Source organism: Papio anubis, chromosome 1 (genome assembly GCF_008728515.1).
Source record: "Papio anubis isolate 15944 chromosome 1, Panubis1.0, whole genome shotgun sequence".
NCBI lineage: Eukaryota > Metazoa > Chordata > Mammalia > Primates > Cercopithecidae > Papio > Papio anubis.
Genome location: NC_044976.1, coordinates 149,452,076 through 149,480,029, shown reverse-complemented (window position 1 = coordinate 149,480,029; position 27,954 = coordinate 149,452,076). Strand labels below are relative to the sequence as shown.

Below are 27,954 nucleotides of genomic sequence, written 5' to 3'. Positions count from 1 at the left end.
TAGCTCAATTATTTTTTAAAAGTAATTTCTCAGATTTTTTTTAAAGCTCCTGGAGCTCTTTGATAGTGAAGATCCCAGAGAACGTGACTTCCTGAAGACTGTTCTGCACCGAATTTATGGGAAATTTCTTGGATTAAGAGCATTCATCAGAAAACAAATTAACAACATTTTCCTCAGGTAAATTAATCATTTATTGTATATTGCACTTCTTCCTCCTACATATCTTCTTATATTCAAGTTGTCTTTGTTTTTTGAGACAGGGTCTTACTCTGTCATCCAGGCTGGAGTGCAGTGGTGAGAACATAGCTCATTGTAGCCCCCATCTCCCAGACTCAAGCAATCTTCCTCTCTCAGCCTGCCAAGTAGTGGGACGACAGGTGTGCACCACCACGCCTGGCTAATTTTTTTGACTTTAGTAGAGACAAGGTCTGTATACTATGTTGCCCAGGCTGGTCTTGAACTCCTGAACTCAAGCAATCCTCTTATGTGGGGCCTATCATTTGCTTGTAGTCATCCCTCAGTATCTGTGAGGGACTGATTCCAAGGCCCCTGCTAATACTAAAATCCAAAGTCCCTTATATAAAATGGCATAGTATTTGCATATAACGTCCACACATCCTCCTGTATACTTTATCTCTCGATTACTTATAATAATACAGTGTGAATGCTATGCAAATATATGTTATTCTATATTTTAAATTTGTATTTATTTTTAAAAAATATTTTTGATCTGTAGTTGATTGAATGCACTGATATGGAACCTGTGGATACAGAGAGCCAAGTGTACTTTATAAATATTAATCTGTTAAGTAGTTGCTTCAGATCAGGAGATTTCATAACAACACCCACATTTAAGGTTTGGTTTGTTTTAATTAATTGAAGATCTGGCAAAATTTGGTTACTATTCCCACATTGCAACAATTAGAGATGAGTAATACCTGCCTTCTCTAGAGTGAGTATCCTTCTCCAGTTCTCTGTCATCACTTCCTAAGCCCATTTCAAATATCTACCCTATTCTATTTATGTCTCCCTGCTTTAAAGGCAACCCTAATCTTGGAAAGCTATGCAGCCTATATAGTTAGAGGTTTAAAGAAATTCTGATTAAAAATGGCTTTATTACATATGGGCCTTTTTCTCTTGGATTTCCCTATAATTAGAGGTTTCTTATTTTAAAAAGTATTTCTTTGAGAAAACTTATCTTTCTTATAAATTAAGTTGAATATTCCAGGTGAAATGACAATCTGTTATCTTCACATATGGCAAGTTTTGGCAAAGGCATATGTAGTTCATTAGGAAACAGATCTTCTTTTGTAAGACTGATATGAATTAATTGGTTTGGGGCAAAAGAGCTGATAAGACCCAAAACATGCTTGTGTGTTTCTAATAGCTGTCCTTTGGATTGATTTCTTCACCCTCCTGCCTGTTTCTCTTAGTTTTCTGAAGTTTGATTTTGATTACATCTGTCTTTATTTTAAATTCAGGTTTATATATGAAACAGAACATTTCAATGGTGTTGCTGAACTTCTTGAAATATTAGGAAGGTAGGTCAGGTTTTTTTGTTCTAAGAAGTAACTTTGAATGTTTTATGTATTAAAATCTTAGCTGGGGTTGGAGAAATTATGTCATATTTTAGAGTTTAAATGTAGAGCCCATAGTTTCTCAACTGAAGTTTTTTTTTTGTTTTTTTTTTTTTTGAGTTGGAGTTTCACTCTTGTTGCCCAGGCTGGAGTGCAATGGCGCGATCTCGGCTCACTGTGACCTCTGCCTCCCGGGTTCAAGCAATTCTCCAGCCTCAGCCTCCTGAGTAGCCGGGATTACATGCGCCTGCCACCACGCCCAGCTAATTTTTGTATTTTTATTTTTAGTAGAGATGGAATTTCACCATGTTGGCCAGGCTGGTCTTGAACTCCTGACCTCAGGCAGTCCACCCACCTCAGCCTTCCACAGTGCTGGGATTACAGGCGTGAGCCACCACGCCCAGCCTCAACTGAATTCTTATTACCTTTTGCCATAACACTTTGCCTTCTTTATTCACTACGTATTAGTATTAAGAGAATTTTAGACCCTTCTGTTACTATTTAGAGAATGATTTTAGTTTCCTTTATTAATAGTAGAAAATGATTGTGGAGAGAACTACTTCTTAATTTCAGATTATCCAACAAAGTAAGAAAAAGTACCCATTTACTTCAGAAAATATTGAACGTTCTAACAATATGATACTGACTCTCCTGGGGCCTTGGGGGGGAAAATAAAGGCAACAACGCATAAAGTGACAGGTTTGATAGAAAATAAAGATAGAAATTACTTGGGAATTAACTGACAGTCCTAATTTTCTTTTGGAATCATCAAATGACTTAGAGGAACAGACTTCATAGTAATAGTCTTCCTAAAGTAGTTTGAAGATGAACGGTCATACAACACCAGGATTGAAACAGAGCACTGTTCCTTATGTACTCATGGATATGACAGCTTTTAGAAACAAAGTAGTAACTACTTAACCCTTCCCCTGCCTTTTTTTCCCTCCAGTATTATCAATGGCTTTGCATTGCCACTGAAAGCAGAACATAAACAATTTCTAATGAAGGTTCTTATTCCTATGCATACTGCAAAAGGATTAGCTTTGTTTCATGCTCAGGTAAGTTTCAGAAAAATTTCAAATGAAATGAATATTATTTCAAAGGCAAATATAAAGGCAGAGAAATTGAGAAATATTGAGATGACAGTTTTAAGTATAAGCAATTTGCTTACAAAATTACCCAAAGCAAATTTTTGTTATCATTTTAAAATATTTAGTTGTTAAGACCAATTATTTAATTTCTATATCTACACTTACACTTTAAGTGTAAGATACATACTTTCCTCATATTTTAGTCCAGGCCTTGACCTAATATGTGACTTCCAATAAATCCCACATATCTACAGAATGTTTCTTCCAGCTGCAATAACCTAGACCTAGTTAGAGAGATTTTGGTCTCTTCTATTAATATTTAGAGAATAATATATCAGCATAGGTGTATATGTAGAAACATGCTGAAAAACTAAATTGTTAGCTCTAGTCTTACTTCAGTTAACTTTATAGTCAGAAATTACTGCAAAAAATCTTTTTTAAACTTGAAGTTACTTTCAAGGCTAAAAAGTTACACAATTGTGAGTATAGTTTCATGACTGAGGTATTTCACAATTTCATTCACAATTGTGAGTATATTTTTATGTATTAAAATAATTTATCAAAATGAGGTAGTCTAAAAAATATTGGCTAAATATAAAAAAATCCTACATTATTAAATGTTATCTCACTCAGTAATATTTATAAACTGTCCCTTACCTTTTAGCTAGCATATTGTGTCGTACAGTTCCTGGAGAAAGATACAACACTAACAGAGCCAGTAAGTGTTCTATGTATTTTCATGTTTTTGGTCTGCATTAATAGCATTTCATTGTAGCTTTCTTTTTATAGCCTTTATAGTTATTAAGTAAAATAATGTACCTTAAGCTAAAATCATTTAGAAGAAGAAATGTGAGATTAATCTGCATTCAAAGAAGGCGTTAGGAGGGGAGAGTTCTCATGGTTATATATCTTGAATAACCAAAATATAGACTACTATTAATATGTAGTAGTTAAGATGTACAATGATAGGATCAGATGACCACAGTGAAATTTTATATGCATACTGTCTTCACCAATAATCTTTTAAATCTTCATTCACCTTCTGGAATTAAAGCATACTTCGAGGGTCCCAAAACTACTACTCCCTTGAATTTTGTTTTGTTTTTAATAATAGAATTTTTGCCACTCATTAACGATAAACCACTTGATAGGGATAGAAAACATTTCCTTGCTTTTGGTGATTTAAGATGTAATCTTGGAATAAAAGTTGTTTATGAACCAGCAAGGCAACTTAGTCTTTTAATTCTACTGTTATTTGCCTCTAGAATGAAAATTCAGGAGAGAGTGAAAACATAATTAGTTATGAAAATTTACTGAGGATTCAAGAAAAACAAAAGATGAAGTAGGGGGAAACAGAAAAGTATAAAAGCATAGAAAACTTTTTAACCTTGGTGAAGTATAAGTATTTTGAGAGAATGCTTTCTAGGCATGTTAAATCTAAATATTTACCTAGTATTAGGTTGGTGCTTTTAAAAGATTTAAAAGTAATGGCAAAAGCCACAATCACTTTAGCAGCAGCCTAATGAATATTTAGTAAATAGCAAAGGGTTTGAAGGATTAAACTAAAATATATATGTATTTTTACTATATTATGAGCCTTCTCCGACTATCCCTAGGGATGCTTGAAAAAATTATATATTTAGTATTCTCCCTTTCACTTGAACTTTGTGTAATCGAACAAAAGATATTTTTCTACTCCTTAATTTTTTTAGTTTTTTTTACTTCTAGATTTACAGTGTTTTCTAGAAACCGCTGTAAACAGTTTTGTTTTGTTTTTTTTTTAGACGGAGTCTCGCTCTGTCACTTAGGCTGGAGTGCAGTGGTGTGATCTCGGCTCACTGCAAGCTCCACCTCCTGGGTTCGCTCCATTCTCCTGCCTCAGCCTCCCAAGTAGCTGGGACTACAGGCACCCGTCACCACACCCAGCTAATTTTTTGTATTTTTAGTAGAGACGGGGTTTCACTGTGTTAGCCAGGATGGTCTCCATCTCCTGACCTCATGATCCGCCCACCTCAGCCTCCCAAAGTGCTGGGATTATGGGCATGAGCCACCACGCCCAGCTAGCTGTAAACAGTTTTTAAAGAAAATTCAGGAGAATTAAAAACCATATATTTACAAATGAAACCACATAAACCTCTGAAGTTGATTAAAACTTGGCTGGGTGTGCAGTGGCTCACAACTGTAATCCCAGCACTTTGGAAGGCTGAGGCAGGCAGATAACTTGAGGCCAGGAGTTTGAGACCAGCCTGGCCAACATGGTGAAACCTTGTCTCTAGTTAAAATACAAAAATTGGCTGGGCATGGTGGCACAGGCCTACAGTCCCAGCTACTCAGATAGTGAGGGCACAAGAATTGCTTGAATCCAGGAGGCGTAGGTTGCAGTGATCTGAGCTCATACCAGTGTGCTCCAGCCTGGGCATCAGAGTGAGACTGTCTTAAAAAAAAAGAAAAAAGTAAAACCTTAATACAAATCCATGATAACTCCCATTAGAATTGAGAAAAAGAAAACCCATAATAACACATATTGAAAAGTCATGGTTCATGCTTGGTAAATAGTATACAAATAAAATTTTAATTAATTTGGGGTGGACAAGTAAGACAGGTGATTTATTTTTAAAGAATGGAAGATAGAGGCTGGGCACAGTGGTTCATGCCTGTAATCCCAGCACTTTGGGAGGCTGAGGCAGGCGGATCACCTGAGGTCAGGGGTTCAAAATCAGCCTGACCAACATGGTGAAACCCCATTTCTACTTAAAAAAAAAAAAATTAGCTGGGCGTGGTGGTGTGTGCCTGTAATCCCAGCTACTAGGGAGGCTGAGGCACAGGAATCACTTGAACCCTGGAGGCGGAGGTTGCAGTGAGCCAAGATTGCACCAAAAAAAAACACAAAAGCACTTGACGATTAGGGCAAGGGATGATGGCCAGTTACTCAGCTTTTATCTGGCTTGGCTGAGCTGGGTTAATGAAAATAGGAGCAGGATGAGGAGAGAGAGGAAGATAAATACCCGGGTTAAGAAAGGAAAATATTTTCCAACTCATAAAGATCTCTCGATACAGAGATCTTGCAGTTTCTAACATAGGCCATTCCAGTGCCATATTACTTGGGTTTGAGCCTTAATACTAATTTTCTGGAAAGCAAGCATTCATATCAAAGCTTTCTACAAGTTATAACTAGCTCAGAGCTTTTGTTCATTTATTACTCAAGCCTGTAATCCCAGCACTTTGGGAGGCTGAGGCAGGCGGATCACCTGAGATCAGGAGTTCAAGACCAGCCTGGCCAACATGATGAAACTCCATCCCTACTGAAAATACAAAAATTAGCCGGGCGTGGTGGCGGGCACCTGTAATCCCAGCTACTTGGTAGACTGAGGCAGAATTGCTTGAGGCAGGAGAATGGCTTGAACCCAGGAGGTGGAGGTTGCACTGAGCGGAGATCACAGCACTACACTCCAGCCTGGGCAACAGAGTGAGACTCCATCTCAAAAAAAAAAAAAAAAAAAAAGTACAGGGTGAAAGAATTAACTAAATATTCATTATAGCTAAGTTTCCATGTAAAGAGGAAAAAAATGAAGAGTCGGCATGACTTTCAAAACTTTCATTTCTTTGGCAGTGTAAACCTTTCCTTCCACGCAAAGCTGCATTTTTATAAAACAAGCAAAACAAAACAAAACACCTTTCTTATTCCAAGAAAATCTAACTTGAGCCCCAAAATAATTTTTTTATCTTTTTCTTTTCTTTTTTTTTCTGAGACAGAGACTCACTCTGTTGCCCAGGCTGGAGTGCAGTCAGTGGCACGATCTCAGCTCACTGCAACCTCCACCTCCCAGATTTAAGCAGTCTCGTGCCTCAGCCTCCCGAGTAGCTGGGATAACAGGCGCGCAATACCACGCCCGGCTAGTTGTGTTTTTTTTGTATTTTTAGTAGAGACGGGGTTTCGTCATGTTGCCCAGGCTGGTCTCGAACTCCTGAAATCAGGCAGTTTGCCTGCCTCAGCCTTCCAGAGTGCTAGGATTATAGTTGTAAGCCACTGCACCTGGCCCACATTGACATCTTTTTGGGGGCCACTAGTCAACCCACTGTTCATTATTCAGTACTATCCGACATTGAAATTTGTGTATGATGAGGGTAAGGAACTGCATTTGGGTTTTTTGTTTGTGTTTTGGGTTGTTTTTTTTTTTTTTTTTGAGACAGGAGCTCACTGCATCACCCAGGATGGAGTGCAGTAGTATGATTGTGGCTCACAGCAGCCCTGACCTCCCAGGCTCAGGTGAGCCTCCTGCCTTAGCCTCCCAAGTAGCTGGGACTAGAGGCATGCACTACCATGCCCAGCTATTTTTTTTTGTATTTTTGGTAGAGATGAGATGGGGTTTCACCATGATGCCCAGGCTGGTATCGATCTCAGGATCGATGCTGGGATTACAGGCCTGAACCACCATGCCTGGCCTGCATTCGTTTTCAATTACGCATATCAAATGATCACAAAATTTATTGGCTTAAAATAGCAAGCATTTATGGCCTTTATCAAAGCTGCAGCTGCTTCCATGTAGCTGCTGTGGTCAAAAAGAAGCCGAGAGTGACAGTTTTCCGTGATGGTCACAGTTCTGTTTGCTGTAACTGATCTGCAACATTTTGGGAAAATATAGTTCCATTGGGAGGAAAAATAACAAGCATTTGTTGCCTTAGTTGCTGTGAATCAAGAATCTGGTCATGGCTTAGGTGGGCTCTCTGCTTCAGGGTTTCTTACAAAGCTTCAGTTGGAGTGTTGGCCAGAAATTGGGTCTCATATAAAGTGTCAGATGGGGAAGGATCTGCTTCTAAGTTCACATGTATGTTGGCAGAATTCAGTTTGTCATGTTATGTTGGACTGAGAGCCTCAGATCCTGGCTGGCTGTTGGCTAGAGCCCGCCCTCAGATCCTTGTCACCTAGGTTTCTCCAGCATGGCACCTTACTTCATCAAAGCCAAGACAGTAAGAGTCTAGTAGTAAGACAGAAGTCACAATCTTTTGTAACTTACTCATGAAGTGACATTCTGTTGGTTAGAAGCAAGTCACACTAGACAGCTCACACTTAAGGAGAGGGGATTACACAAGGGTGTGAGGACAGGAAACAAGCTCATCCTCGAGGTCATCATAAAAGGCTGCCAACCAAAGGAGCCTGTTACATTTTTCCTTTCTAAATAGTGAGCTACCTGTCCCAGGACCACCACTGTTTCCCATGGAACTGAAAGGCCACCTTTGTCATATATTAAAACTCATACATACATGAGTATGTCTAGATACTCATATATATCTTTTCTCTCCATTTATTTGCCAATATCATCTTGTTTTAGTTGCTGATATCCATAATATAGGTTCTGTTCTATTAACTCCCTCCACCAAAAAAACAATTGTTGTCATTTGCTTATATTTATGGATTTTAGAATAAATGTTTCTAGTTCCAAAAAATAATTCAATTGGCATTTGATTGAAATTATATTAAATTTACTTATAAATCAAGTACAGGAAAAATAATATCTGCACAATATTGAACCACCTCACTTATTTACAGTCATGTGCTGCATAATGATGTTTGGTTTAATAACAGGCTACATATAAAATGGCAGTCCGAGACAGGCGTGGTGGCTTAGGAATGTATTCCCAGCTACTTGGGAGGCTGAGGTAGGGGGATCTCTTGAGCCTAGGGGGTTGCAGTGAACTGTGATCACACCAGTGCACTCCAGCCTGGCCGACAGTGCAAGACTGGACTGTCTCTTAAGAAAGAAAAATGGAACTGGGCATGGTTGCTCATGCTTGTAATCCCAGCACTTCGGGAGGCCAAGGTAGGAGGATTGGTTGAAGCCAGGACTTTAAGACCGCCTGGGCAACAGAGCAAGACCTCGTCTCTACAAAAAGTAAAAAATTAAAATTAGCCAGGTGCAGTGGCATACACCCGCAGTCCCAGCTACTTGGGAGGCTGAGGCAGGAGGATCACTTAAGCCTAGGAGTTCAAGGTTACAGTGAGCTCTGATCATGTCACTGCACTGCAGTCTAGGCAACGGAGTGAGGCCTCATCAAAAAGAGAGAGAAATGTTGAGAGAGAGAGAGAGAGAGAAATGGTGATTCCAAAAGAAAGAGAAAGAAAAATGGTGATCCCTTAAGATTATAATGCTATATTTTTACTGTACCTTTTGTGTTTAGATACACAAATACTGTTGTTACAACTGCCTACAGTGCCTACAGTATTCAGTACAAGAACATCCTGTACAGGTTTGTAGTCTAGGAGCAAAAGGCTACACCATACAGTCTAGGTGTGTAGTAGGCCATACCATCTAGGTGTAAGTACACACTATGATGTTTAAATGATGAAATTGCCTAACGACACATTTCTTAGAACGTATCCCCATCATTAAATGACATATAACTGTATTTGTAATCTTCTATGATCTTCAGTAAAGTTTTATACTTTTCTCCGTATGTCTTAAATATTTCTTGCAAATTTATTCTTTATGCACATTACAGTTCTTATGAAAAGTACCTTTTTTATTATTCATCTGATTTTTACTGATGTTTTATAAAGGTATTGATTTTTATATACATATTTTTTAATGTGGCCACATACTGAATTTTCCTACTCTAGTAACTTGCAGGTTTTTTTTTTTTTTTTAAGTTTTAGGGGATATATAAATATATATTTACACAAGTAATTGTAATTCTGGTATTCCTTTCCAACATTATTCATCACATTGTTATCTTACTGGATTATCTCCAAAACAATATTCTTCTCAATTTTAATTTGAATTAGTGTTCCACATTACTGGACCAGACAGACTATAAAGTAACCTAAAAAGCTGTCAAAGATCTACTTCCACAAAACCACCAGGCCTAGGTGGTTTTACAGCCTGTCTCTAATAAATCATTGTATAGAATGATTACTGGTGGTTTCTGATAAATTCATTTAGTTCTAGCTTACTAATTTTTTTTATCAGAATATATAGTTAATTAAAAATGTCAAATGACTTGAAAATCTTTTAAAATGATCTGTTTTTTATTTCCCCCTTTAACCTATGAATCGAACCATCCTGGCATTTCTGGAATGTTATAATTAGGCATATAGCATTCTTCTATTGTGATTCAGTTTAATGCAAATGTTTTCAACTATGTTTATTTAAATAAATAGTCTCCACTTTGGGAGGCCGAGGCTGGTAGATCACAAGGTCAGGAGTTTAAGACCAGCCTGGTCAAGATGTTAAAACCTGTCTTTACTAAAAATACAAAAATTAGCCAGGTGTGGTGGCAGGCGCCTGTAATGCCAGCTGCTCGAGAAGCTGAGGCAGAGAATTGCTTGAACCCAGGAGGCTGAGGTTGCAGTGAGCCAAGATCACACCACTGCGCTCCAGCCTGGGCGACAGAGTGAGACTCCGTCTCAAAATAAATAAATAAATAAAAATAGTCTCTTTTGTTTCATTGTATTCTGGTTATAAAGATTGTACTAGCCATGAAATAGACTGGGAAGCTGTCCGGCTCTTTTTTGTGCTTCATACTGGTTTAAATAACAGGAATCATCTGTTCCTTAAGGTTTCTCCCTAAAATAACCTCCCTCTCTTACCCCACCAATTTGTATTTTCCTTTATTTTCTTAGAAGTAGCACATACTGGCCGGGCGCGGTGGCTCAAGCCTGTAATCCCAGCACTTTGGGAGGCCGAGACGGGCGGATCACGAGGTCAGGAGATCAAGACCATCCTGGCTAACACGGTGAAACCCCGTCTCTACTAAAAAATACCAAAAAACTAGCCGGGCGAGGTGGTGGGCACCTGTAGTCCCAGCTACTCGGGAGGCTGAGGCAGGAGAATGGCATAAACCCGGGAGGCGGAGCTTGCAGTGAGCTGAGATCCGGCCACTGCACTCCAGCCTGGGCGACAGAGCGAGACTCTGTCTCAAAAAAAAAAAAAAAAAAAAAAGTAGCAGCACATACTATTAAATTTTTATGTGTTTAATTGATCACTTGCATTGGTCTTGCTCCATTAGAATGTAAGCTCTATGAAAACCAGAGACCTCATCTATCTTACACATCAGTGTGTCCCTAGCATCTAGAACAGTATCTAGTACATAGTAGGCACTCAGTAAATATTTGTTGAATTAATAAAATTCTAAAGCTGAGCAGAAAGTCTGCTTATACACTTATATATTAAGCAATATTGATTTACTTCAGAATGAGTGTTGATATAATCATAGCTATGGAAAATACCCTGGGATTAACTAGCTTCATTGTTAAATTCACGCTAAACTTTTTCTTTTTCGCAGGTGATCAGAGGACTGCTGAAATTTTGGCCAAAAACCTGCAGTCAGAAAGAGGTGGGTTTTGTTCACTAAATGTAGTGCATTTTACTAGAACTTGTCAATCCCAGGGCTGTGCTGCTTTGGGCTGGCTGTATTGCTGTTGCTAACGAGCGGGAGATGTACACAGACTTGGTAGAAGACCTGTGCTATAAGAAACTCTGTGCCACCCAGACATTTTTTTTGCCCATTGTATACTCTGCAGATTAACCTTCTCATTTGTATGGTTTCTATATTAGTTTCACATAATTTATCATGTTTCTTAAAATAAAATTTTTTTAACCTAGGTGATGTTTTTAGGAGAAATTGAAGAAATCTTAGATGTCATTGAACCAACACAGTTCAAAAAAATTGAAGAGCCACTTTTCAAGCAGATATCCAAGTGTGTATCCAGTTCTCATTTTCAGGTATGATGTTTTCAGTGAAGCCCTTACTTTACACTAGTATTTCTTTCCTATTTTAGTTTTGACATTTCTCTAAATGTCTTTTTTTAGGTTGCAGAAAGGGCATTGTACTTCTGGAATAATGAATATATTCTTAGTTTGATTGAGGAGAACATTGATAAAATTCTGCCAATTATGTTTGCCAGTTTGTACAAAATTTCCAAAGAACACTGGAATCCGTAAGTATCTTTTATATAGGTCGTATTTTTATTTTTCTTTCTTTATTTTTTTTTAAACCTTTTTGTCATTGATTTCCTAACTCATACCTGAAACCTATTACAGATTTCGAAGTTACTCCAAGGTTAACATCAGTTGTATTCTGTTTTGTATTTTATATACATATACCTTTATCAAGTTATAAATGTGTGTATGTTCTTCAATATGTGGTCTTAATGTCAATTTATTTTTTAACTTTTTTTAGAGACAGTCTTGCTCTGTTGCCCAGGCCGGAGTGCAATGGTGTGATCATAGCTCACCATAGCCTCAAACTCCTGGGTTCACGCAATCCTCCTGCCTCAGCCTCCCGAGTAGCTAGGACCACAGGTGTACACCACCATACCCAGCCAATTTTTATTTTTATTTTTTTGGACACTTGAGGTCTTAGTATATTGCCCAGGCTGGACTGAAACTCGTGATCTCAAGTGATGATCTCACCTTGGCCTCCCAAAGTGCTGAGATTATAGGCATGAACCACTGTGCCCAGCCTTCATATCAATTTAAAATTGCAAATCTCCCTGGAGGGTGGACTATCTGGTATACCATTCTGCACCAGAGTGTGGTGAAACCCTGTTGGAGAGACCAACTGAACATTTGCAGAGGATGCACAAACTACTTCGTTAATGCAGAGTTGTGTTGGTCTGCTCCCAGTATATAGTCTCAGCTCTATAAGTGGCACTGTCCTAGGGGAAAGCCGAAGTGCTAAGGGTAATATATTCTAACTTCTTTAACATCCTTATCTGGCTTTCTACTTTTCTTATAAGTTTTGGTAATTGGATCTTTTTCATCTTTTAATGTTGTTACTCAGGATTTCAGACATGAGACTGTAAAGCAGAAATGAAGATAACTATAGTGAACATTTTTAACTACAGTTTAAGCATGATAAAGTGGAAAAGATTTTTCTTAGACTCTCTCTACCACCACTTGCTGTATGACCTTGAGCATATTACAAACCTCTTGAGCCTCAGTTTTATCATCTCTAAAATGGATTAAATGAATCAGCCAACCTTTAAACCATTTTAGAGACCATAGTGTTAACATTTCCTCTCTGTTAGCAGTATCATAACTCAGGACTGGCTCATTTTCATTTCAGGACCATTGTAGCACTGGTATACAATGTGCTGAAAACCCTAATGGAAATGAATGGCAAGCTTTTCGATGACCTTACTAGCTCATACAAAGCTGAAAGACAGAGGTATTTGATATTTTGAATTACAAAATTTCTCTACATTTTATGTTAGTTGAATGTGATTCAGTTCAGGAAGGTATCTGCTCTCAGTTCAGATTTTGATATTTAAGAAGTTAATTACCTTATAGTAAAAATTACAATGTGAAAGTCTCTTAACACATAAGTCATTTCCAGATAAACTAGCCCCAGTATTTTTATAAATTTGTTAAAGCAGAAAAAGCAGTAACATCTATTTTTGAGGGTAGTTACATAATTTACTTCCTCTAATGGTTAGATTATGATTTTAATGTGGATCATAAATCCTGTTTATCTCATTCTGAGCCTTAGATTTCCTCAGTCTGTTAGCATCTGCATATGAAATATAATTTATGCTGAATTTTAAATATCAATTTGTACAATTTGATTTTTTAATCCATGCATTTACGGAAATCCTTTTTGTCCACGTGGGCTTCCAGAGGAGTGAGCTTTACTTTTCAAGTGTTCTTTGTTAGCAGTAGGTAATTCTTAGGCTATGGATTAACAGAAGGTGGTATTTTAATGTCAGCATAGTTCTTCTTTGGGAAGAGGGAATTCACATAATGATATGGCTTAGGGTACTATTAATATATTGTTCCTTGCAATAATAAATATTTTAGAGTATAAATGTTAGCATATATCAGCCTTTAGGAACATGGCTTAGTGATTACTTCTTTTTGAGAATTTCATAAATTACTATAAGATAATCTTTCAAAAATTACTTTCTTCTCATATGTTTACTTCAAACTCAAGAAGCGCTTTCTTAAACTTAAGTGGTTAGTAACCAGTGTACCTGAGCCCACCCATCATTTGAGGATAATAGTTACCATTTACTTCTAGTAAGCATATTACCTGTTCTGTTTAGAAAAGCTCATCTATTTTGACAAGTTCCTAGTTATGGTTATCTTAAAGTAGAAAATGGATAGCCTTTCTTCAAAGCTATCTAGCCCATTAATAACTAACTCTATGCATTATTTGCTTTAAATAGCAGCATTCAGGCAGGAATAGAAATTAAGTACATGTTTTGAGCCTTAGGAAGCAATGGGAAGAAAAATAAGATGACTAGGATCATAGGAAACTTGTATTTGAAAAATACGTATTTCACATGACTAAGAATATAATCAATTTTTCTTATCTGCATAAATCAGCAAATCCTTTAAAAGGATTTGTCCTTTTAACTCATAACTGCAGAATTATAAGCCTATGTTTTACATGTTCATGTAGCCTTTCAGAATAGACTGGTCCAAGTTATTCGGAAATGTTTTCCTTAGAACTGAAATTAAGTAGTTGAAACGACGTATGAAATATTTTGACTTTCATTTTGTTTTATAGAGAGATTACTGAAACTAAAATTTTCATTTGACATGTAAAAGATAGGACATAGTAAGATACAAACTGGTTAGTGGCTAGAGATGTGGCTGTTAGTGGCAAAAATGATGTGGCTTCTGCCTGGTGTGAAGGAAGTGCTTCCTACTGACCTAGTGGCCAGCCCCTTCAGCCTTTGTAATAGTGATTGGACTACTACAACTGCAAGATGTTAACATGAGAAAATTAACGTGTAAGTACCTTGTTGACTATAAAGCACAGTGTTGTAGTGATAATGTGTAGGGGACAGAAAGCAAGTAGTAATGTCTAGCTGGTACAGAAGATGCAGACTCCGTACATTTAGGAGAGTGACAAGAAGAAATTAGGTGCTCCAGGTAAGTGGACTCCAAAGCTTTAGCAGACAGATTTAAGTGAAATGTGGGTGAGTAATGTGTTCTCCAGTAAGCTGTCAAACAGCACCTCTCTTTGGGTTCTGAAATAATTTCTGATTACAAAACTTTTGGTTTATCTACAGAGAGAAAAAGAAGGAATTGGAACGTGAAGAATTATGGAAAAAATTAGAGGAGCTAAAGCTAAAGAAAGCTCTAGAAAAACAGAATAGTGCTTACAACATGCACAGTATTCTCAGCAATACAAGTGCCGAATAAAAAAAAAGCCTCCCACCTCTGCCGGATAGGCACAGTTTTGTATGCTTTTTTGAAATATGTAAAAATTACAAAACAAACCTCATCAGTATAATATAATTAAAAGGCCAATTTTTTTCTGGCAACTGTAAATGGAAAAATATATGGACTAAACGTAGCCCTGTGCTGTATCATGGCCACAGTATATTGTAACCATTGTCTAATCATTGGATTTATTGTGTCACTTCTGAAGTTTCACAGAAATGAATGAATTTTATCATCTATGATATGAGTGAGATAATTATGGGAGTGGTAAGAATTATGACTTGAATTCTTCTTTGATTGTGTTGCACATAGATATGGTAGTCTGCTCTGTATATTTTTCCCTTTTATAATGTGCTTTTCACACTGCTGCAAACCTTAGTTACATCCTAGGAAAAAGAATACTTCCTAAAATAAAACTAAGGTATCATCCTTACCCTTCTCTTTGTCTCACCCAGAAATATGATGGGGGGAATTACCTGCCCTAACCCCTCCCTCAATAAATATATTACTGTACTCTGGAATTTAGGCAAAACCTTAAATCTCCAGGCTTTTTAAAGCACAAAATATAAATAAAAGCTGGGAAAGTAAACCAAAATTCTTCAGATTGTTCCTCATGAATATCCCCCTTCCTCTGCAATTCCCCAGAGTGGTAACAGATGGGTAGAGGCAGCTCAGGTGAATTACCCAGCTTGCCTCTCAATTCATTCCTCCTCTTCCTCTCAAAGGCTGAAGGCAGGGCCTTTCCAGTCCTCACGACCAGCCCTTCACCTAGTCCCTCCTGACCCAGGGATGGAGGCTTTGAGTCCCACAGTGTGGTGATACAGAGCACTAGTTGTCACTGCCTGGCTTTATTTAAGGAAATGCAGTAGGCTTCCTCTGTAGAGCTCTGAAAAGGTTGACTATATAGAGGTCTTGTATGTTTTTACTTGGTCAAGTATTTCTCACATCTTTTGTTATCAGAGTACCATTCCAATCTCTTAACTTGCAGTTGTGTGGAAAACTGTTTTGTAATGAAAGATCTTCATTGGGGGATTGAGCAGCATTTAATAAAGTCTATGTTTGTATTTTGCCTTATGTCATCTTTGCTTCTTTTAGCTCTAAGCTTAGGCATACAGAAGTCTGCCCCCCTTTTTACATACATATGTATATTTATAGAAACTTTTAAGACAAATTGTGGGATGAAGTCTAATTTAAAAATAGGAAGATTGTGTGCCAAGGTTGAGTCTTCTAGCCCTTTACCAAAATATGTTTTACAGAACATTTGCATAAAATTCTAAGTTCTAGGATATCCTTCCATCATCTTTCATGTCCTTGTATGTTAACAGGATAGGTTTAATTTACTTTGAAGCTAGTTTTTCATAATCCATAATAAATAGCACTTTTAGTGAAGAGCAGGGAGCCTGTGGCACAGTTAGAAATCAGATATTATTGGCTGGGCGCAGTGGCTCGCGCCTGTAATCCTAGCATTTTGGGAGGCCGAGGCGGGCTGATCACCTGCGCCTGAGGTCAGGAGTTCAAGACCAGCCTGGCCAACATGGTGAAACTCTGTCTCTACTAAAAATATAAAAATTATCCATGCATGCTGGCAGGCGCCTGTAATCCCAGCTACTCGTGAGGCTGAGGCAGGAGAATCGCTTGAGCCTGCAATGACCCAAGATGGCGCCACTGCACTCCAGCCTGAGTGACAGAGCAAGATTCTGTCTCATAAAAAAAAGAAATCAGACATTATTGTAATAAAGTGTTATCCACTACTGATGTTTACTTCTGCTTTAATATTAACTCTAGTACAGGGTGTGTACACTACTCCCAGGTCATCATGAAAGCACTGTACCAAAAGGAAGAACACCAGAATTCTTCCTTTTACAACAATAGCTCATATTTTATTTTTCTCAAGTAGTAGGTATTGCAGAGTCATCTTGTCATGGCCATCAGGTTAAGGTGTTCCTTCCAGATTCTCTACACTCACCCAGGGTCAGCCAGTATTGCTGACAGCTGGGAGACAGCAGTTAAAAATGATGATCCTACACAAAACAGAAGGAAAAGGCAAGCACCTGCCTTCCCAGAAAGTGAAGGTTATGTCTAAATGTCTTATTCTGTAGAAGATATATTTCTTTTACTGAAGAGCAACCAGAGTAGATTTTGACAGGTTACAGCTAATAAAGGTTTTTCTCTCTGAAAAGGTAAAATCGTTCACTTCCTAATTATGTGCTTACATGAAAGCACATTTAATAGGTCTCTCGACTATTGTTTTTTGGTTTTTTTTTTTGAGATGGAGTGTTGCTCTGTTGCCCAGACTGGGGTGCAGTGGCATGGTCTCCTTGGTTCAAGTGATTCTCCTGCCTCAGCCTCCCAAGTAGCTAGGATTATAGGCACGCACCACCACGCCCGGCTAATTTTTGCATTTTTAGTAGAGATGGGGTTTCACCATGTTAGTCAGGCTGATCTCGAACTCCTGACCTCAGGTGATCCACCTGCCTCAGCCTCCCAAAGTGGTGGGATAACAGGCATGAGCCACCATGCCCGACCTCAACTTTCTACAATATAGAGAATATAGTATGTTCATTGAAACAAATTTTATTAGATATTTAAGTAATATTAAAGTGACTGGCCGGGCACAGTGGCTCACGCCTGTAATCACAGCACTTTGGCAGGCTGAGGCGGGTGGATTGCTTGAGCTCAGGAGTTTGAGACCAGCTTGGCCAATATGGTGAAACCCTGTCTCTACTAAAAATACAAAAATTAGCCAGGCGAGGTGGCACGTGCCTGTAATCCCAGCTACTCGGGAGGCTGAGGCAGGAGAATCACTTGAACCTGGGAGGCAGAGGTTACAATGAGCTGAGATAGCACCACTGCACTCCAGCCTAGGCAACAGAGTGAGACTCTGTCTCCAAAGAAAAGAAAAAATAAATAAAAGTGACAGATTGTTAGACAGGCTTTAAAAAAACATACCCCCCCCTTTTTATCAGTACTGTTAATGTAAGCTTTTATGCCTGGCTTTGCATTTGCCCTGCAATAAAATAAGATTTTATAAAGAGACCTAGGCTAAAACTTGAATTCTCATGCTTCTGTGGAGCAGAAAAGTGGCAGGGAATATTTCTTTATACAGTTCGCTTTTAATCATTCAATCAAAAAACAGTTTCTTCCCATTTAAAATGCCTGTTCAAACATTTGAGTTATTCCCTTTGGATTATCAGAAGCCAGATTACAAAATTTAAAAAATGCTACCAAGTCCTCTATGAAGCAACAGGCACAGAGATAATTTAAAACTCCAGAAACAATTTTTAGAACCTTAATGTGAAAAATAGATTTTTTTTTTTAATGCATACTCATCTCTGTCAAAGGCTAGGCTAAAAGCTTTTTGAGAGTCATACTGCGTGTGCCCCCTTCCTCAGGTGATGGGTAGTTTTGTGGACACAGTAAAGAGTTAACCCAGCTTACTCAGGGGCATCAGGTCACTCTTCCTGGACACCTGCCATCAGTCACCATGCCTAACAAACCCTTCCCTGGAAGCAGTTAGAACATACCTTGGGAGTCAGATCCATCCATCTTGGGAGTCCAGACTCATACTACCTTTTTGTCTTTGGAAGTCACCAAATGAAAATAATTGTGCCCGATGATTGAGCAGATATGCATACTGTCACACTCATTCCTTTTGTATTAACCTTTTATTTACCTGTTAATGAAATCATCAAAATACACTGAGTAGGCACCTAGTATGTACATCTGTCCTTAGTGCTTTTGAGTGTTAATCTAAACTCATACATCAACAAACATTCTAGCCAGACAAGTAGGTGGCTAGTCAGCCCATTAAGAAACTTAATTACTAGTTTCTAGTAGCTTTAAAGTCTCATTTAACATTTAATATATCAAAGAGCATGTCAGAAGCTAGACATCAACGGCAGACGACGCCAAAGTCATAGGGTTTTGCCTCTGTGTACAGTGCATAGGCTCCGAAGCATGACTTTCACGTCTTGATAGGATTTTTGGAAAAAGAAAATCACACTCTTTTGTCTACTTTTAAAAAGTGAAAAGTAGAGCCTTCATTACCCTAGTAGAGCTTAACCTAATACAATACAATGAACCAAACAGGAAGAAAGGCATCTTCTACAAACCCTATTCAAAAAGTCATTGGCCAGCTCTTTAGAAAGTTTATTAATAATTTAAATATTTAAATAACGTGTAGGTTATCTATTAGCTCTCTTCTATTAGGCTCTACACGGCCTCTTTTGGGGCGAGGTTAGAAGTTCCAGTTTGACATGCTGTTCCTCTCAGCAAGGCCCCATTTCTTCAAGTGAGTACAGGATTGTTGATAGCTCAGTTTACAAAGTGGAAGTGATGACAACTCCCATTGATGTGGACAGTTCTATAAACAACGCGAGGTGACTTCAGCTTATGTGGCTCGTTGCCTGACCTCTTCTTTTAAGGTATCTCTTTCTAATTTTGATCATCCATTTTATACTCAGTTTGGCAAACTCTGCTGCTTTAAATAATGCCAAGAAGGCGCCACAGAGAAGAGCAATTGTGTTCCAAGGATTGGCAGTGATTATCTGTGAAGCAAACAGAAACAAACATAGGATTACTGGTTTGCTTCAGTCTTGATTCTTTTTTTTTTTTCTTGAGACGGAGTTTCGCTCTTGTCGCCCAGGCTGGAATGCAGTGGCACGATCTCGGCTCACTGCAAGCTCTGCTTCCCAGGTTCAAGCACTTCTCCTGCCTCGGCCTCTCGAGTAACTGGGACTACAGGCACATGCCACCATGGCCAACTAATTTTTTGTATTTTTAGTAGAGACGGGGTTTCACCATGTTGGCTAGGATGGTCTCGATCTTTTGACCTTGTGATCTGCCTGCCTCAGCCTCCCAAATAAAATACTTCCAAGCTCAATTTAGCAGGGTGACTTTAGTATGCACTTCAGTGTTCACATGTAAAAATGGTGATACCACCACTGTTTATATATAAAGACTGTTGTGAAGCTGAGTACAGCATGCCTTGGGTACTGGGCTCCACTTGGCCCATAATAGGTACCTCATACTGAATATAGTAGGTTAAAAAATGTTTTATCACACATTTACCCAACGAGCTGCAAGCCCTTCTCCCCTGTCTTGATACAATAAGCCTCTGCACATCCCTCTTCATACAAAGCCTTGCCAGTCCATAATGAATAGTGGTAGTGGGTGATAGCAGAGCAAGCACATCCATATCACAGAATCCCCACCTGGGGTTGGAAGCTTACACGTTTGGGTCTCAGCTATGAAACTTTCCTGTAAACCACGATCACATCAGGACATATTGTGATGACCTGAATGCCAATTAATACTAGATTTGGGCCTGGCTCTGGTGGACGGTGTGTCTGAAATGTTCCTTTAGCAAAGCTGTCCAATTATTTCTCCCCTTCCAAGGTCATGAGTCAGAATTTGACATTAGAGGAGGTGGAGCCAGATGGCTAAAGAGAACCCTCCAGCAATAGTCCTCTGCAGCAACACCAAACTCAGCTATCCATGTAAAAAAGTATCTACACAAGAGCCAAAAAATCAGGTGAGATATCCCAGGATCTGGTTTAGTATAGTAACAGGAAAAGACACACTGAAGAGAGTAGAAAGGAGGGTCTCACACTGCCTATCCACCCCTCCCCCGACCTTAGGCAGTGCAGCAGAGAGAATCTGTGAGCTTGGGAGAGGGAGGTGAGTCTGAGACTTTGCATTGGAACTTCACAGGGGAACAGAGCACCAGGCAGAATTCTGAGGCCCTGATTCCAGGCTAGAGCCCGTGAAAAGAGTATTAGGCCCACCCCAGATCAGAGGGGCATCTGCCACCCCGGTGGGAGGAAACCAAGTCTGGGCCCACTTTACAATAAACTAAAGTGGCCTTGGCCCCCAAATAATTTCAGTGGCAGCCAGGCTGTAGTAACCACAGCCCTGGTACTGCACTGGGCTGGGAGTCTGTGGGTTTGGGGTGTGATCCAGCATGACACCAGCTGCCTCAACTCCAGGCAGTGCAACATGGTGGAACACTCCTGCTTGGGCAAAGGAGAGGGAACAGTATGAGGGACTTTGCCTTGGAATCTAGTACCAGTCCTGCCACAGTAAAACACAGCACCAGAAAGAATCCTGATTCCCCTAATTATAGGCCATTGCTCCCAAATGGCACTTCTAAACCCACCCTGGCCAAAAGGCAATCTGCCACCCTAGCAGGATGGATCCAAACCCCAGCCAGCTTCACCACTGGCTGACTAAAGTGGCCTTAGGCAAATCCCAGTATTGCATTGGTCTAGGAGGGACCCAAAGTGGTGCCAGCTGTGACAGCCATGAAAGTACCTGCCTTACCCTCCCCAACTCCAGGCAGCTCAGAGCAGAGAGAGACTCCTTCCCCTTGAGGGAAAGAGATCAAAGTAAGCAAGGGACTTGGCCTGGGAACCCCCAGGGCATTCTCTCTGATCCTTCCCAAGTACATGAGGGCTGGACATCTAGAAGTCTACAAAATAGTCACAGTGTAACTTGGCTTAGACTGCCCTCTAGTGCTGAAACAGCTATAGTGACTACATGCTTAGGGAACTCATCATCAGTCACCTTTCAATTTGTAGAAAATCCCCTGAAGACAGATGGGTATAAACAAGGGCAGACTGTGAAGACTGAAATAAACACCTAAGTCTTCAATGCCCATAGACAGACATCCACAACCACCAGAAAAATTCAGAGAAATACAACCTCATCAAACAGACTAAATAAATAAGATGGCAGTGACCAATCCAGGAGAGACAGAGGTGCGTGACCACTCAGGGAATTCAAAATAGCTGTTCTGAGGAAACTCCAGGAACTTCAATGAAACACAAAGACTCAATTCAGAAATTCACCAGAGATATTCAAGAGATTAAAATCATTTTTAAAAATTCAAATAGAAATCCTAGAGCTGAAAAGTACAATTAACAAACTGAAAAATGCATCAGAGTGCCTCAAACACAGAATTGATCAAGCAGAAGAATTAGCTTAAAGACAAGTTATTTGAAAATACACAAATTAAAAAAAAAAAAGAATGAAGAATACTCACAAGGTCTAAAAAATATCCTCAAAAGGGCTAAATCAAGAGTCAATAGCCTTAGCCGGGTGCAGTGGCTCACGCCTGTAATCCCAGCACTTTGGGAGGCCGAGGTGGGTGGATCACAAGGTCAGGAGATTGAGACCATCCTGACTAACACAGTGAAACCCCGTCTCTACTAAAAATACAACAAATTAGCCGGGTGTGGTGGCAGGCGCCTGTAGTCCCAGCTACTCAGGAGGCTGAGGCAGGAGAATGGCGTGAACCCAGGAGGCAGAGCCTGCAGTGAGCCGAGATCGCACCACTGTACTCCAGCCTGGGCAACAGAGCGACACTCTATCTCAAAAAAAAAAAAAAAAGAATCAATAGCCTTAAAAGGGGGGTAGAGAAAAAGACAGAGGTAGAAAGTTTATTCAAAGAAATAATAGCAGAGAACTTTCCAAACCTAGAGAAAGATATGAATATCCAGGTACAAGAAGGTCAAAGAACACTAAGTAGATTCAACCCAAGCAAGACTACCACACTAAAATACATAATAAACTCTCAAAGGTCAAAGCAAAGAGAGGATCCTAAAAGCAGTAAGAAAAAAGCAGCAGACAAGATAAAGGAGCTCTGATATATCTGGCAGCAGACTTCTTTGTGGAAACCTTACATGTCAGGAGGAAGTGGGACGATATATTCAAAGTGCTGAAGGGGGAAGAAAGATAACTGCCAACCAAAAATATTGTACCCAGCAAAGCTACTGAACCCTTCAAACATGAAGTAGAAATACTTTCCCAGACAAAATCTGAGGAAATTCATCACCACTAGAACTCTCTTATGAGAAAATCTAAAGGCAGTTCTTTAATCTGAAATAAAAGGACACTAACATGCAACAAGAAATCATCTGAAGGTATAAAACTCACTGGTAAAATAAGTACACAGACAAATTCAGAATCCTGTAATACTGTAACTGTGGTGTGTAAACCATTCATATCTTTAGTATGAAGACTAAAAGATGGATCAAAAATAAGAACTACAACAATTTGGCCGGGCGCGGTGGCTCATGCCTGTAATCCCAGCACTTTGGGAGGCCGAGACGGGTGGATCACGAGGTCAGGAGATCGAGACCATCCTGGCTAACACGGTGAAACCCCGTCTCTACTAAAAAATACAAAAAACTAGCCGGGCGAGGTGGCGGGCGCCTGTAGTCCCAGCTACTCGGGAGGCTGAGGCAGGAGAATGGCGTGAACCTGGGAGGCGGAGCTTGCAGTGAGCAGAGATCTGGCCACTGCACTCCAGCCTGGGCGACAGAGCAAGACTCCGTCTCAAAAAAAAAAAAAAAACAAAACTACAATTTGTTAAGAGACAGGCAATACAGGCCATGCACAGTGGCTCACGCCTGTAATCCCAGCACTTTGGGAGGCCAAGGTGGGCAGATCACAAGGTCAGGAGATCGAGACCATCCTGGCTAACACGATGAAACGCTGTCTCTACTAAAAATACAAAAAATTAGCTGGGCATGGTGGCAGGCACCTGTAGTCCCAGCCACTCAGGAGGCTGAGGCAGGAGAATGGCGTGAACCCAGGAGGCGGAGCTTGCAGTGAACTGAGATGGGCCACTGCACTCCAGCTTGGGCAACAGGGTAAGCCTCCGTCTCAAAAAAAAAAAGGAGACAGGCAATACAAAAATATAAATAGATATAATAATATATAAATAGATATAATAAGTCAAAATGTGAGAAGTATGGAGTTGAAGTGTAGTTGTAAATGTTTTTTGTTTCTTTGTGATCAAAGTTAAATTGTCCTGAGTTTAAAATAACTTGTTTTAACTGCAAGATGTTTTTTACAAGCCCTATGGCAACCATAAAGCCAAAACCTATAACGGACATAATAAAAATAAAAAGTAAGGAATTTAAAGAGATAATCATTTATCCACAAAGACAGTGAGAAGAATGAAGTTACAAAACCAAAAAACAAAAAACAAAATAGCCGTAGTAAGTCCTTCTCTATCAGTAATAATATTGAATGTAAATGGACCAAATTCTTAAGACATAATTGCTGAATTTATTAAAAAACAAGACTCAACTGTATGCTGCCATACAGCATATAGTTCACCTAGAAAGACACACAGACTGAAAGTGAAGAGATAGGCCAGGCGCAATGGCTTATGCCTATAATCCCAGCACTTTGGGAGGCCAAGGTGGGCAGACTGTTTGATGGCAGGAGTTTGAGACCAGCCTGGTCAACATGGCGAAACCCTGTCTCTACTAAAAATACAAAAATGAGCGAGGTGTGGTGGCGCATGCCTGTAATTCCAGCTACTCGGGAGCCTGAGGCAGCAGAATCACTTGAACCTGGGAGGTGGAGGTTGCAGTGAGCCAAGATCATGCCACTGTGCTCCAGCCTCGGTGAGAGAGCAAGATTCCATCTCAGAAAAAAAAAAAGAAAAAGAAATGAAGGGATAGAAAAAGACATCCCACACAAATGTAAATAAAAAAACAGGTTTAACTATACCTATAGCAGATAAAATAGACTTCAAGTCAAAAACTGGAAAAAGAGACAAAGATCATTATGTAATGATGAGGGAGTCAATTCAACAAGAAGATATAACAACTGTAAATATGTATGCATCCGATATCAGAGAAAGCAAATATATAAAGCAAATATTAAAAGATCTAAAGAGAGAGACAGACTGCAATAATAGTAGGGGACATCGACGTCCCACTCACAACAGTGGGACAGATTATCTAGACAGAAAATCAACAAACATTGCATTTAAACTATACTGCAGACCAAATGGACCTAACTGACATTTACAAAACATTTCATCCGGCCAGAAGCGGTGGCTCACGCCTGTAATCCCAGCACTTTGGGAGACTAAGGCAGGCGGATCGTGAGGTCAGGAGATTGAGACCACCCTGGTTAACACGGTGAAACCCTGTCTCTACTAAAAAATACAAAAAAAATTAGCCAGGCATGATGGCAGGTGCCTGTAGTCCCAGCTACTCGGGAGGCTGAAGCAGGAGAATGTCGTGAACCCAGGAGGCAGAGCTTCCAGTGAGCCAAGTTCGTGCCATTGCACTCCAGCCCGGGCAACAGAGCAAGATTCCATCTCAAAACTCCAACTGCTACAGCATACACATTTTTCTCATCAGCACATGGAACATTCTGCAGGGGAGACCATATGTTGGGCCACAAAACAAGTCTCAACTAATTCAGAAAAATCAAAAGCATATTAAGTATCTTGTCTGACCACAATGTAATAAAACCAGAAATCAATAATGAGGAATTTTGGAAACTGTACAAATGCATGGAAATTAAACATGATGCTCCGTAGTGACCAAAGGTCAATGAAGAAATTAAGAAAGAAATTTTAAAATTTATCGAACAAATGAAAATGGAAACAATATACCAAAGCCTATGAGATACAGCAAAAGCAGTACTAAGAGGGAAGTTTATAATAAATGCCTACATCAAAAAAAGTAGAGATTTCAAATAAGCTAATGATCACTTCAAAGAACTAGAAAAGAACAAACCAAACCCAAATTTACCAGAATAATAATGATCAGAGCAGAAATAAATGAAACTGAAACTTAAATGAAAAGTTAGCTGTTTGACGCCAGGCCAGGGGCTCACACCTGTAATCCCAACATGTTGGGAGGCCAAGGCGGGCAGATCACAAGGTCAAGAGATCAAGACCATCCTGGCCAAAATGGTGAAACCCTGTCTCTACTAAAAATACAAAAATTGGCCGGGTATGGTGGCGGGTGCCTGTAATCCCAGCTACTTGGGAGGCTGAGGCAGGAGAATCGTTTAAACCCAGGAGGCAGAGGTTGCAGTGAGCCAAGATTGCGCTACTGCACTCCAGCCTGGTGATAGAACAAGACGCCGTTTTAGGAAAAAAAAAAGAAACGTTAGTTGTTTGAAAAGTTAAGCAAAATCAATAAACCTTCAGCTAGACTAAGAAAAATAGAATGAAGACCCAAATAAATAAAATCAGACCAAAATAAAAGACATTACAATTGATGCCACAGTAATACAAAGGATCATTAGAGACTTAATGAAAAACTATATGCCAATAAAGGAAAACCTAAAAGAAGTGGAAAAATTCCTGGATACAGAGTCTACCAAGATTGAACCATGAAGAAACAGAAAACCTGAATAGACCAATGTGAGTAACAAGATAGAGGCAGTGACAAAAGAAAAGCCCAGCACCTGATGGCTTCATTGCTAAATTCTATCTAACATTAAAAAAAAATTAATAGCAATTCTACTCAAACTATTCCAAAAAATTGAAGAATATTTCCAAACTCATTCTGCAAGGCCAGCATTACCCTGATACAAAGACACAACAAAAAACGAAAACCACAGGCCAATACCCTGATGAACACAGATGCAAAAGTCCTCAACAAAATATCAGTCAACCAAATTCAATAATTCATTAAAAAGATCATTCACTATGATCAAGTGGGATTCATCCCAGAGATGCAAGGATGATTCAACATACGCAAATCAATAAATGTAACACATCACATTAACAGAATCAAGAACAAAAATCATGTAATCATTTCAATAGATGGTAAAAAAGCATTTAATAAAATTCAACATACTGTCATGATAAAAACTCTCAATGTGCTGGATACGGTGGCTCACTCCTGTAATCCCAACACTTTGGGAGGCCGAGGCGGGCAGATCACTTGAGGTCAGGAGTTTGAGACCAGCCTGGCTGACATGGCGAAACCTCACCTCCACTAAAAATACAAAAATTAGCTGGGCATGGTGATGTGCACCTGTAATCCCAGCTACTCAGGAGGCTGAAGCACAAGAATCATTGGAACCTGGGAGGCAGGGGTTGTAGTGAGCTGAGATCATGCCACTGCACTCCAGCCTGGGAGACAGAATGAAATTGTGTCCAAAAAAAAAAAAATCTCAACAAACCGAATATAGAAGGAACATACCTAAAAACAATAAAGACCATACATGACAAACCCAAAGCTAACATCATATGGGGAAAAATTGAAAGTCTTTCTTCTAAGATCTGGAACAAGACAAGGATGCCTACTTTCATTATTTTTGTTCAACATAATACTGGAAGTCCTAGCCAGAGCAATTAGACAAGAGAAAGAAATAAAGGGCATCCGAATTGAAAAGAAGTCAAACTGTCTTTGTTTGCGGATGACATGATCTTATACTTTGAAAAACCTAAACACTCCACCAAAAAACTGGCAGAACTGATAAATTCAGTAAAGTCACAGGATACAAAATCAACACACCCAAATCAGGAATATTTCTATATGCTAACAGCAAACAATCTAAAAAACTTATAGCAATGCAAGAATAAAATAAAAAATAGAGCAATCCCATTTACAATAGCTTTAAAAATATAAAATACCTAGGAATAAATTTAACCAAAGAAGTAAAAAATCTCTATAATGAAAACTGTAAAATAGGGACGAAAAAATTGAACAGGACACAAAAAATGGAAAAATATCCTATGTTCATGGACTGGAAGAACTAGTATAATGTCCACACTACCCAAAGCAATCTACAGATTGAATGCAATTCCTATAAAATACCAATGACATTCTTTACAGAAGTAGAAAAAAAATCCTAAATTTTGTATGGAACTACAAAAAATGCCGGATAGCTAAATCAATCCTAGGCAAAAAGAACAAAGCTGAAGGCATCACACTACCTGACTTCAAAATACACTACAAAGTTATAGTAAACAAGGCAGCATGGTATTGGCATAAAAACAGACACATAAGACCAATGGAACAGAACACAGAATCTAGAAATAAATCCATGTATATGCAGCCAACTTATTTTTGACAAAGGCACCAAGAAAATACAATTGGGAAAGGACAGTCTCTTCAATAAATGATGCTGGGAAAATTGGATATCCATATGCAGAAGAATGAAACTAGACCCTATTTTTTACTATATAAAAAAATCCACTCAAAATGGATTAAAGACTCAAATCTAAGACTCGAAATTATAAAACTAGAAGAAAACACTGGAATAATACTTTAGGACATTGGTCTGGACAAAGATGTTTTTGGGAAGACCTCAAAAGCACAGGCAACAACGGCGAAAACAGAAAAA

General features: G+C 39.1%; 2 protein-coding genes and 1 non-coding gene across 15 annotated transcripts in view; 2 read left to right on the top strand and 1 right to left on the bottom strand.

The window, feature by feature from the left end:
- PPP2R5A (protein phosphatase 2 regulatory subunit B'alpha) overlaps nucleotides 1–15,912 on the top strand; it is a 74,915-nt gene extending 59,003 nt beyond the window's left edge. For all 6 annotated transcript variants that reach the window (XM_003918785.3, XM_009199023.4, XM_009199020.4 and 3 more), the window contains exons 5-13: nucleotides 47–177; nucleotides 1,482–1,541; nucleotides 2,527–2,635; nucleotides 3,333–3,386; nucleotides 10,949–10,999; nucleotides 11,269–11,388; nucleotides 11,476–11,603; nucleotides 12,734–12,835; nucleotides 14,685–15,912. In XM_003918785.3, the coding sequence (XP_003918834.1) occupies nucleotides 47–177; nucleotides 1,482–1,541; nucleotides 2,527–2,635; nucleotides 3,333–3,386; nucleotides 10,949–10,999; nucleotides 11,269–11,388; nucleotides 11,476–11,603; nucleotides 12,734–12,835; nucleotides 14,685–14,817 (888 nt within the window). In that variant the 3' untranslated portion in view covers nucleotides 14,818–15,912. The remainder of the gene's footprint in view (nucleotides 1–46; nucleotides 178–1,481; nucleotides 1,542–2,526; nucleotides 2,636–3,332; nucleotides 3,387–10,948; nucleotides 11,000–11,268; nucleotides 11,389–11,475; nucleotides 11,604–12,733; nucleotides 12,836–14,684) is intronic.
- LOC116272151 lies at nucleotides 7,179–7,313 on the top strand. The gene has a single exon (XR_004180871.1). It is a non-coding gene; the product is annotated as a small nucleolar RNA SNORA16B/SNORA16A family (small nucleolar RNA).
- Nucleotides 15,913–17,931: 2,019 nt separating the features above from the next.
- Nucleotides 17,932–27,954, bottom strand: part of PACC1 (proton activated chloride channel 1) — a 44,330-nt gene continuing 34,307 nt past the window's right edge. For 7 of the 8 annotated variants that reach the window (XM_003918786.3, XM_009199024.2, XM_021933357.2 and 4 more), the window contains one exon: nucleotides 18,485–19,385. In XM_003918786.3, the coding sequence (XP_003918835.1) occupies nucleotides 19,224–19,385 (162 nt within the window). In that variant the 3' untranslated portion in view covers nucleotides 18,485–19,223. Of the gene's footprint in view, nucleotides 19,386–27,954 lie in introns of all 8 variants that reach the window. The other variant, XM_021933359.1, reaches the window with a different exon arrangement.